Source organism: Mastomys coucha, unplaced genomic scaffold (assembly GCF_008632895.1).
Source record: "Mastomys coucha isolate ucsf_1 unplaced genomic scaffold, UCSF_Mcou_1 pScaffold18, whole genome shotgun sequence".
Lineage (NCBI taxonomy): Eukaryota > Metazoa > Chordata > Mammalia > Rodentia > Muridae > Mastomys > Mastomys coucha.
In genome coordinates, this window is record NW_022196900.1 from 19,007,144 (window position 1) to 19,020,405 (window position 13,262).

General features: G+C 43.6%; 1 protein-coding gene across 1 annotated transcript in view; it reads right to left on the reverse strand.

Moving 5' to 3' along the window:
* The window catches only part of Svep1 (sushi, von Willebrand factor type A, EGF and pentraxin domain containing 1), a 182,408-nt gene extending 169,779 nt beyond the window's left edge, over positions 1 to 12,629 (reverse strand). Inside the window, exon 1 of the mRNA XM_031377490.1 lies at positions 11,727 to 12,629. Coding sequence (XP_031233350.1) covers positions 11,727 to 12,260 — 534 coding nt within the window. The 5' untranslated portion in view covers positions 12,261 to 12,629. The remainder of the gene's footprint in view (positions 1 to 11,726) is intronic.
* Between the last annotated feature and the right edge of the window lie 633 nt (positions 12,630 to 13,262).

Here is a 13,262-nt window from a genome sequence, read left to right on the forward strand (position 1 = left end):
CGGCTACATGTCAGTTACTACAAAACCAACATTTTTATTAGGAAACTGTGAATGCTTGTGGAAGCTGACAGAGAAGCTCCAGAGACTCTGAAAAAGTGTGATTCTGACAAATAACTTCCCATTTCCACAAGGGACAAGAAAGATTTGATATTGTTGTGGTCATAGAATAGAAAAAATAAATGGCTTCTGACCTTACACTGATGAGGACTCTGGAGGTGGCTAAAAGTAATATTGATGGTGACATGTGATCCAAAGCTTAGAGTATGCAGATTCCCTCTCAACTCACCATACAACCTTCTCTCTATAGGAGCTGAAATGATTCCCTAACCAGATTTTAGGGGGAAAGCTATGGGAATCCATGCCTATGTGCAATTATTCTCAATGCTTCTTCTTGCTTCAGGAAGAAAAAAATGGTGAATGAAGGGTGAATTGGTTCCAATTTGTTGATCATTTAAAAAGAAGAACATCCACTGGCCATTCCCTGAGAATCCCAACTGTTGGGGAAGCACCAAGCTACTTGTTACTTCACTGACATTAATGACATTGAAACTGTGACTGTTTGAGAACTCTGAGACTATGGTAAGTACTATCTCTAGGTCCTGGGGAGCTATAAAGTCAGCCAATGAGTGCCATGGACAAGTCATAGATTAACTGCCCTGGATTCTTGATTCCTTGGTTTCCCTGTATTATTTGTGATTATTGACAATGATTATCAACTTGACAAGCTCTAGAATCATCCAGGAGACAAGCCTACTGTTGTGGTCTGAATAAGAATGACTCCCATAGGTTCATCTATTTGAATACTTGGTTCCCAGTTGGTACAATGGTTTGGGAAGGATTAGGAGGTGTGGTCTTGTTGGAGGAGATGTGTCATTGGAAGCAGGATTTGAGATTTTGAAAGATTTGTGGGACTTTTTCTCTCCCTCTTCCTTGTGGTTGTGGATTAAGATGTGAGCTCTCAGCTCTGCCATCATGGACTCTGACCCTCTGAAACAGTAAGCCAAATTAGGCACTTTCTTTAATAAGTTGTCTTGGTCATTGTGATTTACCACAGCAATAGAAAAGTAAGACACTTGTGAAAGGTTCTCTTGATCAGGTTAGCTGACATGGGAGGACCTATAAAAATGTGAGTAGCACTGTTTCCCAAGCTCTGGCCCTAGACTGAGCATGAAGGGTAAAGATAGCTGAGTACCAACACTGTTAGCTCCCTGCTTCCTGACTACAAGTGCAGTGTGACAGCTGCCTCATGTTCCTACTTCTGCAGACTCCCCCATCTCAACAGCCTGTGCCTTTGGGCTGCGAGCCAGCATAAACCTAGTTCTAAGCTGTTTTTGTTGGGCTATTTTATCACAGCAACAGGAAAAGAAGCTGAAACATTATTTCTCCCACATTTGGGGAGAATGTCAAATGAAGTACTTTCAAAATTCCTGAAAAGAAATATACTGTTGGTATGACGGCCACTTTTGTTGGATAAATACTGACTCAGTTCTTTGACTTCCAGGCTGTAAGAGAAAAAGAATTTTGAAATAAAAAAAAAAGTTAAAGGAGATAAGGGGTAAAGGTAGTGACTCTTTCTATGCTTGTATAATGTCAGAGGCCAGCCCCTGGTGAGCTCTCTGGAGCACGTTCCACTCTTCTCTTACGTTCCTCATCAGGAGCATATATGGAGTAATTTTGCTTAGACTCCAAAGCATCACTTGGATGCAGCTGTCTTCCAAGGCTCTCCTCCCATGCAGAGCCATACATCTTTGCTTTGTAGTGTTGCAGACTGAACCCTGGGTCTCATATCTGCAAGGCATCTGCTGTACCACTGAGAGATATCCCTAGCCTACTTCCACCTAGTCGCCTACCTTTCGGCACTTCTTGGCCCTTCCAGATTTCTCATACTAGCATCTCTTTGCTTGAGGCTCTCTGCTTGCATGCAGAGGATGTGTGGGTGACAGACCACGGTAGCAACCCTTAACTATGCCTGACATGAGGAGGTTTTAAAAGACCTGAGATCCCCTACTGTCCAGTTGTGATATTCCAGGCTTGAATGGACACTAGTTCCCAGTGTTTCAAGGGAATTAGACACCAACTACGACTCATGTTGTCTTTGGCATCCTTCCTCTCCTTGTCTCTCTTCCTTCCTCTCCACCCCATAGTTGCTTGGATCCCCTCCCAGATCAGCTACCTCTTACATTCAGATGCTCTTCCTGGCTTATACTTCTGTCCAACTCTAAGCCAAGATACTGGCTGTATTTCTAGTCACTTCTTCAGTGCATAGGCTAAGAGTCAATTCATTGCCTCGGTCCAATTGATTTAACAACTGGCACATAAAATGTGGGTCTTCCCTCTGCCCAGTTGGAACACGGGAGATACAAAACACGCGGGATAGGAGAGATCTGTTATCCTATAAGAATACTGCTCTCCACCCAAATCTGAGACCTCTATACTGGCTCCTTTTCTCTGTTTTCATCTTGGCCAGAGGAAGGTGCCGCTGACAGGGACGGTGTGATTAACTGTGCAGGGGTGGATCTACAAAGGACTCATGAACTCTGAGGAACATATTCTTCTCAACTGTTAGTGATTCTCATTAACATGAGGAATGCACAATGCTCCTTACTGCGAGCCATGGGTCTTGGCACCGAATCTAGGGCGACAGAAAAAAAGAAAAAAGAAAAAAAAAGAAAAAAAAACCTCATGTAATGTCCTTTGCAGCTTACTTGCAATGTGAGGTTTTACTAATTAGATTGGGCTGTGTACAAACAGACTTAACTCTGGTGTCTTTAAGGCCAGAAAATTCCAACAGCAACTTCCCGAAACCATCACTTTTGAAGCAACACTCGAAAGCCAAGTGCATATTGTGAGAGAAAATGTGACTAAAAAAGTCAGAGCTTGGCTAGAAATGGTGCTGTGGGGTGGGTGGGGGGAAGCAGAAATAAGCAAATTAAATGTTTTATTTCTCTCAAGGTTTATTTCAAGTTCAGCCAGAAAGATGAGGCTATACAATAAGACTAATGTGTACAATTTTCTGCAAACAGGATGGCACTGGAATAAGGCAAAATGAGTGAGCCAAGACGAACAGAGATGCCCCAAGAAAGTAACATGCATCTAGGCTGACAACAAGAAGCCAAGAGCCTGCCTTTTGTTCACCAGAACAGAAGTTAAGCTTGGGAACTAGGGAAGGCGAATCAACCTAGACAACAGATCCTTTGCTGCATTTGCTTTTTACATGGGACAGCATTAAATGTTAGAAGTCATTTCCCATCCCTGAAAATGTTCTCTGATGCTCATTATTAGCAAGAATGAGAAAACCTGACAGAACATCAGTCTGACCTGTCCATGTATAACAAACCAAGGAAGACCACTGTCTCCCAGCTTCTTAATAAGGGAGTGGAGTTGATTATGTCTACCATCTACAGCCTCGACACTTGCTTGGTCTTACAACTTGACCGTCGGCTCTACTGTTCTGAGAAGTGTCCAGGCAAAAGAGCCATTGCCACTGACCTGCAAGTTCTTATGTGTGCCTGTGGTCTCAAGATCTGGTGTGAATTTGGAGGGAGTAAAAAAACAGCTGGACGGAGCAGAAGGGTCCTGAGGGCGACACCTATCTCCACACAGGGTTCTTGCAAATCCTGAAAGACTGAACGCTACAACCCTGGGCACTTGACAAAACAAAATTAGAATTTCATTTCAACTTCCAGTCAATAAACTTGGATATCCTCTTGGTTTTGAAAGTAGAGCTGTATTGTGGGGTAGGATGCTGCATTCTTATGAAGATTAGGGGGGGAAAGTTGATATTTGGAAAAGAATTAGGGGCTGGGGAAATGGCTCAGCAGTTGGAGCACTTGCTGCTCTTGAGGGGGCCCTGAATTTTCTTCTGTGCACCCACACAGTGCATATGCACACATGCAAGTAAAACATTCACACACATAAAAACAAATAAATCTTAACAAAATTAAAAGCATTTTATTATTGAGAGCAATCATACTAGAATGAACTTCTTAGAGTCCTAAAGGTATTGTCCCTTTTCAGTCACTTTTGCTCACATACAAGATCAATACCTCATTTCCTAGTGAATTATACATGTTCACTACAGCTACATTTACAAAAGGAGGCATATATCTATATCTATATCTACCTATCTATCAATCTAGGTACAGACCTATATATATATATATATATATATATATATATATATATATATATATATATATATATATGCATACATAAATATATCTCCCTCCATTCATATTCTGGGCATTTTCTGCATTTATATGTATACACACATAGTTTGTTTGAGGCCAAGTCTCATGAGGCTGGTCTCAAACTTGCTCCTAAGCCAAGGCTGAACTTGAACTCCTGATCTCTCTGGCTCCATTTCCCAACTGCTAGTATTAGAGATACATGCCATGCCATCTAGGTAATGACAAAGATAACTGCCAATGAGATTGCAGTTATAAGATAGGGAGTTTTTAATGCTGCACACATACTCAGAGTTTTACCCAATTTAAGGCAGTGTCCAGACAGTTCTCTTTGTTTGTTTGTTTTGTTCTTTGTTGTTGTTTTTGTTTCTACATCTGAACAGTTTTTAAAGTATGATTTTATTGACTCTGATAGGCATCAGATATGTCAGCACCTAGTTTGCCCTTCCTTCTCATCAACAAAGCCCCCTGAAACTAAGGATGGGCATAAGCTCACATCTCCCTCAACGAGACATGCAGGAAAGGAAATATGTGCACTGTCCTTAAGAGAAGAGTCCTCTTAAGAGAAGAGTCCTTGTAAATGGAGTGTGACTGTCTCGACCCTTTTCTTCCAGCTGAGGTCTTGGAGTGACTTTCTGATAGTAGATAGAAACACGCAAAGGAGAAGAAGAAGAAGGAAAAGAAGGAGAGGACAGAGGGGAAGATGGGGAGAAGGGGGAAGGGGGATGAAGGAGGGGAAGGGAGATATCTACAAAGTGTAATATATTAAAGACATATGGATAGAAATGTGTACAAAGTGATGGCTAGACGGGAGGATGCCCACACCTCAGGGCTCGTGGGCTACAGAGTTCATTACTCCAGGCCTACACTATTTTGGTGCATGCCAGGGATGGTAACTAGAGAAAGTGTGCCTACACTGAAATCCATCCTTTCCAATCAAGTGTGGTGATCACAGGTATCCTCATGCGTGTTCCCAGGAGGCTGGAACAGTTCTAATGTGTAAAAGCACACAACTATGATCCTTCTTGATTAAGCAATAAAAAATGAGCTGAGCGGTGGCAGAAAGTTTTATGTTAGTAATGGAATTTCTTCATAGTAGGGGCTTTGGACAAGGTGGGGCTGGAGAGATGGCTCAGTGGTTAAGGAAGCACATGCTTTTGCAGAGGACCTGAGTTCAGGTCCCCGCACCCATGTTGGCAGCTCACAAACACTTAGAATTCCAGTACTAGTGGACCTTCTTCTGGCCTGCCCTCATATACACATACCTGTGGGACCGCGAGAGTAGCCTAGTTCCTGGTTGAGCTAAGGCTTGAAATCCTGAAGGGACAGTAGGCACTTTGCCTGTTTCCGTGCACCAGGCCTCTGTCACTAGCCGCAGTCCCCAATAGATTTGTGGCCATCAGTCACTATGGGCAATACTCCAAGCCCCTCCACATGTAGAGGATGTGACCTTTGGTCACATAGGCTCAAGACAGATCTCCATTTTAATGAGGTACCTAAAGGCCTGGAGGGCTTAGCCAATAAGCTTTCCTTCCGAGATGCTCCTCCCTGAAAAATGTATTTAACCTCAGGCCCACCCTGAGAAGGGGGTATGGTTTTACTCATCTACTTTCTGCCGTGGCAATAAATGCCTTAAAACCATGGACTGCCTCTTTTCATCGGGATCTACTGTGGAGAGTCATAGAGTAGGCCTCTGCCTATAGAGCTGGCCATCTGATCTCTTGTAGAAGGCCTCTCTGCCCTCCCAGTCATGGCTTCCACCAAGCCTAGCTCAAGACAGTCACCTGTCAAGTCAAGGACTCTCCCTGAGGAACAGCTGAAGTTTCCCCTTTCTCCCTCGGGGATGGGGTGTGGGGTGGGGTGCCCTGGGCCAGATCCAGCCGACCCCACAGGCCCCTACTCTGTTCTCAGCTCTTTTGTGGCTTCCAGTAGTGCCTGGATGTCTGAGAGCCTGAGAACCAGACAGCCCTGGCCTCGTCGCAGGCCAGGGGGACCCCCAAGCCAGCTCCGGCTGTCCTGCCCTCAGATTATGCTTCCCCACCCCCAGAGGGATGTCCCGGGGCTTCCCTATGGCTTGGAGTAAGCGTGATCAACTTCCCCCACCCGCCTCCCAGAGAGGCCGTGCCCTGTGGCAGAGCCGATGCAAGACCCAGTAACCCTACGTATACCCACATACACATGTGATTGAAAATAAATATTTTTAAAGGAGAAATAAAGTGACTAATTTGTAAGAGGTAAAAGTGTCTATTTGTGTTTACTTGTATATCCACGCATCTCACATGAAGGCCAAGCCACAAACAGTTCAAACATCACCAATCTGCAAACACATGGGAAGCTGATGAATTATTCCATTTCCAACTAACAGTGTAAGTTTCATATCTGAACCCAAACTCTATAGCTTACCATTTGCAAATGAAGTTGGCAGTGAAATGCCCGTGTCTGATCTATATGCAAAAACAGGGTCAGAGCCTCACTACCACCTCATCTGAGTGTCAGTTCTCTTCCGTCACTTTTATCTAAATATTATATTGTATACCTAAATATGCCCATCAGGGCCTTGAGAAGGCTATAAGAAAAAAAAACATGTAGGTTTCTGTCTGGACAAGGACTTTGTCTAGCTGACCTCTGTCCCTTCTCACAACTCAACTAAAATGAGGAAAGAAAAAATAAAGTCAAGGCAGAGTTCAGTTAAAAGAAACATTTGAGAAACTTTGGCTTGCTAGTCACAGATGACTCCAAAAAGAATAAATACACCAGGGGACTTGCTTTGGCAATTCTGCTTTCCAAGACAATCCACAGTATTTGGAAGGAGGGAGCTGGTCTTGAGGAGGGCACTGTGCCCTTGACTCATCTCCCACTTCACATCTAGGGATCAGCATTCTCAGAAACTCAGGGCAAGCCTGGCCAAGCCAAATGGAAGAGCTGGGTCAGGCACGGTTTCCCAGTGCAGCTGGGTTCTCTTTCGGTAAACCAGGCAATAAGTGACATTGATAATAAGCCCAGTGGGCTGGAGAGATGGCTCAGCAGTTAGTAGCAGTTACTGCTCTTCCAGAGGACCTGAGTTCAATTCCCAGCAACCACATGGTGGCTCATAACCATCTATAATGGGATCCGATGCCCTCTTCTGGTGTGTCTGAAGACAGTGACAGCATACACTCATACATGAAATAAATAAATAATTTTTTTTTTAAAAAAAAAAATAGTGCTACCATGCTCAGTTAAAAAAAAAAAAAGAATGAGCCCAGCTATGATGGTCTGATGAGTACTGGGTGTGGAAGTGAGGCCAGAGTCTACCAAAATTGAATTCTGCCTGGTGCAACTATTTCAATAAACAGAGAACATCCTTCTATCTCTACTTCATCCCTTAAGAGGGGGAAAGCCTTTAAAGTTTCATACAGTTCATAAGAAAAGGAAAAGAAAATTCGATTCAATAGATTGATAAAATGATACGTGCCATCTAACTGGCAGCTGAGGGGTTGGATTAAGATTTAAAGTATGTTGCCATCAAGGGAGAAAAAGAACCATGCCCAAATTAAAAAGAAAAAAAGGGTAATGGTTCCTAAATGTTCAAATGTGTATTCAAAAAGGAATAGCTATAGAACTGGACACATGCATGGAGCCGTGACCAGCCTTGTTAGTAGAGGAATACATCTCTTCACACACAGAATCAGGGGGTATCTAAATATTGGCGTGGGTTGGCCAGTCTGCATCCTAGTATCTACATGGACACCACACTGGGAGTGCAATCTGGTGCCATTTTCTGCACAGCAAGTTGGCACACACATTCTCAATGATGTCCCTTCTAAAGTTTACACTTATGAGAGGATCAAAGATGTGGACAAATGTATAGTATGCAGTTTGTAACAGCTTGCATATACAATAATAGTTAATCACAAGATGAAATAAAGACACAATCTACAGTGGGAAATTATGGGACTGTAAAAAAAAAACTGATAAGGTAGAAGTGAATTTCCCATTATAAATAGTAAGATAAAAAATACGAGTGACACAGAAACCTACATAGAGTGAATAGCTCCTTCACTTTTAGGTACATACTATTTATATATTATTCATAAGTATGTATATGCATATATTGTGTATCAACATACCACAGTATGATTATAGGAAACTTTTCATTTTCTATACATTATCTGTAAAGTAAAATTCATAAAGAGGGAAAAATGAGTCTAAGAAACTCATAAAATCCAGTAAGAATCTGGTTGCTAAGAGTGGTGGCACTTGCCTATAGTCCCAGCTACATGGGAAGCTGGGATGGGAACCCCTCTGTTCCCAGGGGTTCAAGGATGACCTAGTCAGCATTGTTAAGATTCTGCCCTGCACACAGGCAGCACTAATGGAACTTTGTGGTTTATAAAGAAAAATAAAGACACGAGGTGAGGTGGGGGATGGGAGATTGATGGAGGTTCAGGGCTAGGGCTGAGGAAGAGGTGAGGGAAGATGGGACCAAGATACATCATATGCATACATGAAGAAAAAGCACAGATACAAAAAATCATGATGATTTGATACTTCAAGAATAACTGTTTAAAATACAATTTAAAAGCTGAATTGGGCCTCTTGGTTCAGGCCTGTAACACCAGCTACTCAGAAAGCTGAGGTGAGAGGATCATAGTACAGGAAGGATTAGCCTGGGTAACCTAATGAGACCTTGCCTCATAATTGTAAAAAGTTCAAAGGAATAATAAAAAGTTAAGAGAGAGAGAGAGAGAGAGAGAGAGAGAGAGAGAGAGAGAGAGACAGAGACAGAGAGAGAGACAGAGAGAGAGACAGAGAGAGAGGAGAGAGAGAGAGAGAGAGAGAGAGAGCGAGAGAACACTGGAGCTACAGCTCAGTGATAGAGCTTACCTAGCTTTTGTAAAAGCCTTCATCTGACCCTTAGTACCACAAAAGATAGATTCATAGATAAAAATGTGGTCAGTAATTAGGTCTACATTTTTAAAACTATTTACATAACTATTTTTGAATAACCATAACTATTGATTAATATAAAAGTGAGCAGAACACTATTATAAAAATATAATAGCTCCCAATTACTTCAGTGTTATTTATATTGAAATCAAAGTCCTTGTTAGTTTCATTGGAAAATATGAAAATAGATTATATGAAAATAGATTAAAAAGTCACATTACATAATGTCTAAGAAAGACAAGACATACAAAGAAGGAGGTTCTTTCTTACTATCTCACACTTAAATATGCTGTAAAGTTGCAATAACTATGCCATTTTTGTGAGCTTTAAAGTTAACATAGGATGAAATAGAACCAGGAAGGGGCCAAGTATCCATTCATATTTACATGGTTAAAGAAACATTCAACTAAATTGAGAAAGAATTGATGTCTAGTGAGCAAATTAGTGAGCTGGGACAATTATCAGTTTTAAAAACTGACACATCTTTGTATGGGACGGCGAAGCAAGTTCCAGATTAAGCAACTGTTAAGTGGAAAACATTTGGGCAGTAGACAGTTGTCTAACAAAATAAGGAAATATAAGAATTTAAAATCTTCTTCTTAAAAATTTATTTTATGTGTGAGTGCTCGGTCTGCATGTCTCTATATGCATCATGTGCGTGCCTGATGTCCACAGAGGTCAGAAGAGGGTGTTGGATCCCTTGAAACTGGAGTTAAGGGTGGCTGTGAGCCACCAAGTGGGTGCTGAAACATGAACCTAGATCCTCTACAAGAGCAGCAAGTCCTTTTAACTGCTGAGCCATCTCTCCACAGCTATCCAAATCTGGATCTTAAGACCAAAATTTGATAGATTTGAACAAATGAAGGTTTAAACTAGTCATTCAAGGGCACTGCAATAAACAGGTAAAATACAACAAACTGGAAAATATATTTGCTGTATGTGCATTTCCTTACTACACAAAAAGTATATGCAAATCATTAGACATAAACAATTATGCCTGTAATGGCAAAAAGGGCAAAAACCATGACCAGGTTGGAATAAAAAACAAATAACCAGTTGATACAATAGCTAATATTATATATAAGATTATAAAAATTGAACTTGCTAGAACAATTCCTCTATTTAGCTATCAAACTAGCAATAATGCTTTTTAAAAAATCATATATTCACCGGGCATTGGTGGCGCACACTTGGGAGGCAGAGGCAGGTGGATTTTTGAGTTTGAGGCCAGCCTGATCTACAGAGTGAATTCCAGGACAGCCAGAGCTATACAGAGAAACCCTGTCTCAAAAAACAAAACAAAACAAAAATATCATATATTCACATGCACATAACAAGAGAATGTAAATTTATACAATTCTCCAATGGAGGGGAGATAGCAATGTGGACCAAGTTTAAAATGTTCATATATTTTACTAAATAAGCAATTTAGAAAGCCCTCCTAAAGAAGCAATCGAAGATGGCTTCCTAAATTCCTTACTTAAAAGGCATGAATATGTTCTCCCCACACAGTAGTTCCAAACATTCAATTGTCATAAGGCTTGAGGTATGGCTCAGTGGTTAAGAGCACTGGCTTTTCAGGGAGAGTGCCTGAATTCCACTGCTAACTCCCGCATGGCAGCTCACAACTGCCTGTAACTGCAGTTCCAAGGGATCCAATGTTGTCATGCCACAGGATACTATGAATTTGTACTATAATGTACATTTGAGTCATGTACAACAGCTGTAGAATGCAGGCTGCAAAACCGTAGTTAGCAAGTTTGTTGAAATGATATATGAATAACATACTGGACAACATTCAACTGTGTATCTGCTGGAATTTTAAGGATAAGGATTCAGGTTTCCCATTCTCTTTTGTTTCATTTATTCTATAAACACTGACTTGATGAATTGCCTTAAATATTTCTCAGTATTCCAAATTATGTTCAACTATGTATTACTTTGCAGTTAGGAAAAGGAAGCATTTTTATAAAAGTCTACCATGTGACTTCTACATCAGATGCTAAGCATTTATTTAGGAAGCATGAAGCATGCTGTCTGGGTGCTGTCCTGAAACATGAAGTCTTGGTGGCCAATGGCTGTCATACCAGAGCTTGGGAGGCGAAGGAAGGCAGGGAGATCATAACTCAGGGACACCCTCTGTTCTGTTGTAATTTGGAGACCAGTCTGGGAAACACGAGAGAGCCTATCACAAACAAGTAAACAATTGAAGTCTGGAAGCAAAGTTACGACGTCTCTGTCCTGAAAAAGAATCAGAACCGTCCTCAGCTAACTACATGTCCCATCTTCACAAATGTTTGTGCACCATTCCTGTTCCAGCTTGTATACAGTTTCCTCACAAGCTTAAAGTGAGCTTAAGGATCCCTTCCTATTACTCCTATTATTCAAAAGGACCCTTTAAGAAACGTGACACCTCACTAAGCATTTAAAACCCATTTCAGTCTGGAGCTTCACAAGGACAGCAGGAGAATGGTCGCGTTTGTGCATCTGGGGACGCTCACCTTGGGCACCTTAAGCCTTGTTGGAGCTGAACCAGGCTAGAGAAGGGGCTGGCAGAGGCGAGCGGGAGGGGAGCCCTGGGCGCTGGCATCTGAGGTAAGGGGTTCTTACCGCGGCTTGCTGGAAGGCGCCCTTGGTGTAGGTGCCACCACCGCGGTAGGTGATGGCCGGGATCTCGCGGCTGAGCAGCGCGCACTTGTGCTGGTGCGCGCGGCTGGTGGAGATGTAATCCACGCGCGCCACCACGTTGTTCTTGGACGAGAAGGTGACGATGGCCACGCGCGTGGCCGTGGACACCACGGGGAAGTCGGACAGCAGCTTGCGCACGAACTTGAGCTCGTTGAGGAAGTTGGTTTGGCCCACGCTGGACGACTCGTCCACCAGGAAGACCAGCTCCAGGCGGCCGCTGAGCTCCCGCAGGCGCCGCACGCGGCTCCGGAACGCGCGGCCCAGACGCTCCACTTTGCTCCCGGCCGCCTCCTCCTCACCAGATGCGGGAGGCACGGCCAGTCTGCCCAGAGCCCCCGACGAGGCCTCGGGGAACAGGCGGAAGCTGAAGTTGAGCGACGGGGCCATGGGCTGGAAGTTGGTCCAGCCCGACACCAGTGCCAGAGCCCAGCAACAAAAGGCCAGGCGCGACCACATCCCGCTGGGGACCGAGCGGTGGCCCCGGAGAGTGCAAGGCGACAGTCCCCGAACGCGCAGAGAGGCGCCAAGGTTCCCGGACTAAGCGAAGGAGACCCGGGGTAGCAGCCGTGAATCTCAGCGCCCTTGCATGTGACACTGGGGACAAGATCCAGACTCCTCTGGCAGCTCGGGGACTCGGGAGGAACTGGAGGGATCTGCTCCTCTGGCTCTACGCTATTTGGTTTTTCTCCTCCTCCTTCTCTCTCCCGAAGCCTATAAAATGTTTGAAGGAAGGGGGCAGTGAAGCCTGAGTCGCTTCCCTCCTTCTCTGTCCTCTCCTTCCTTTTCCCACTCCTCTCCCTATCTCTCCTCTATCTCTCTCCTCCCCCTCTCTCTTGCCCGGGATCCAGCTAAAGACTCTTGGAGATTCCATGACACCAGAACCCCTCGCCTGTCATGCTGTCAACATTCCCTCACAAGCACACTGATTGATCCCATATGTCTGGCAAGGAGCTGCGGAGGAATTCGCTGGAGATGGATCTGGATACCGAGAGTGCCACAGTAATTGGAAACACTGTAGAGGAAAACACGCGCGGGCCTGGCAGGGTTGAAAGCAGGCTTTGAAAACTGCTTGCTCACCTTTTGGGGTTCATTCCACGGTTGGGGGAGGGGTGGGGTGGAGAGACAACGGGTGTCTAAGCCTCCCAAAGTGGATATTTGCATAACTTTCCAGAGGGGCCTGTCTGATTAGCAGACTCCCGAGAACCTGTTCAAATCAGGCTGTTGAAGTGGGGCCCACCCGTGCGCATCACATATGCAGATTTATCGTACGCCCTTCCTGCCGTTAATCATTCCTGTATTCGTTCATTCTTTCCTCTATGCAACAGTTTGTGGTGCTCTATAGGTAACAATAGGATGAGCAGGGAAAAGATGACATGGATCTGTCCTCTAAGAACAGGTAAAAGTGATGTCACCATCAACTTGACATTCATACATGAAATATATATATATATATATATA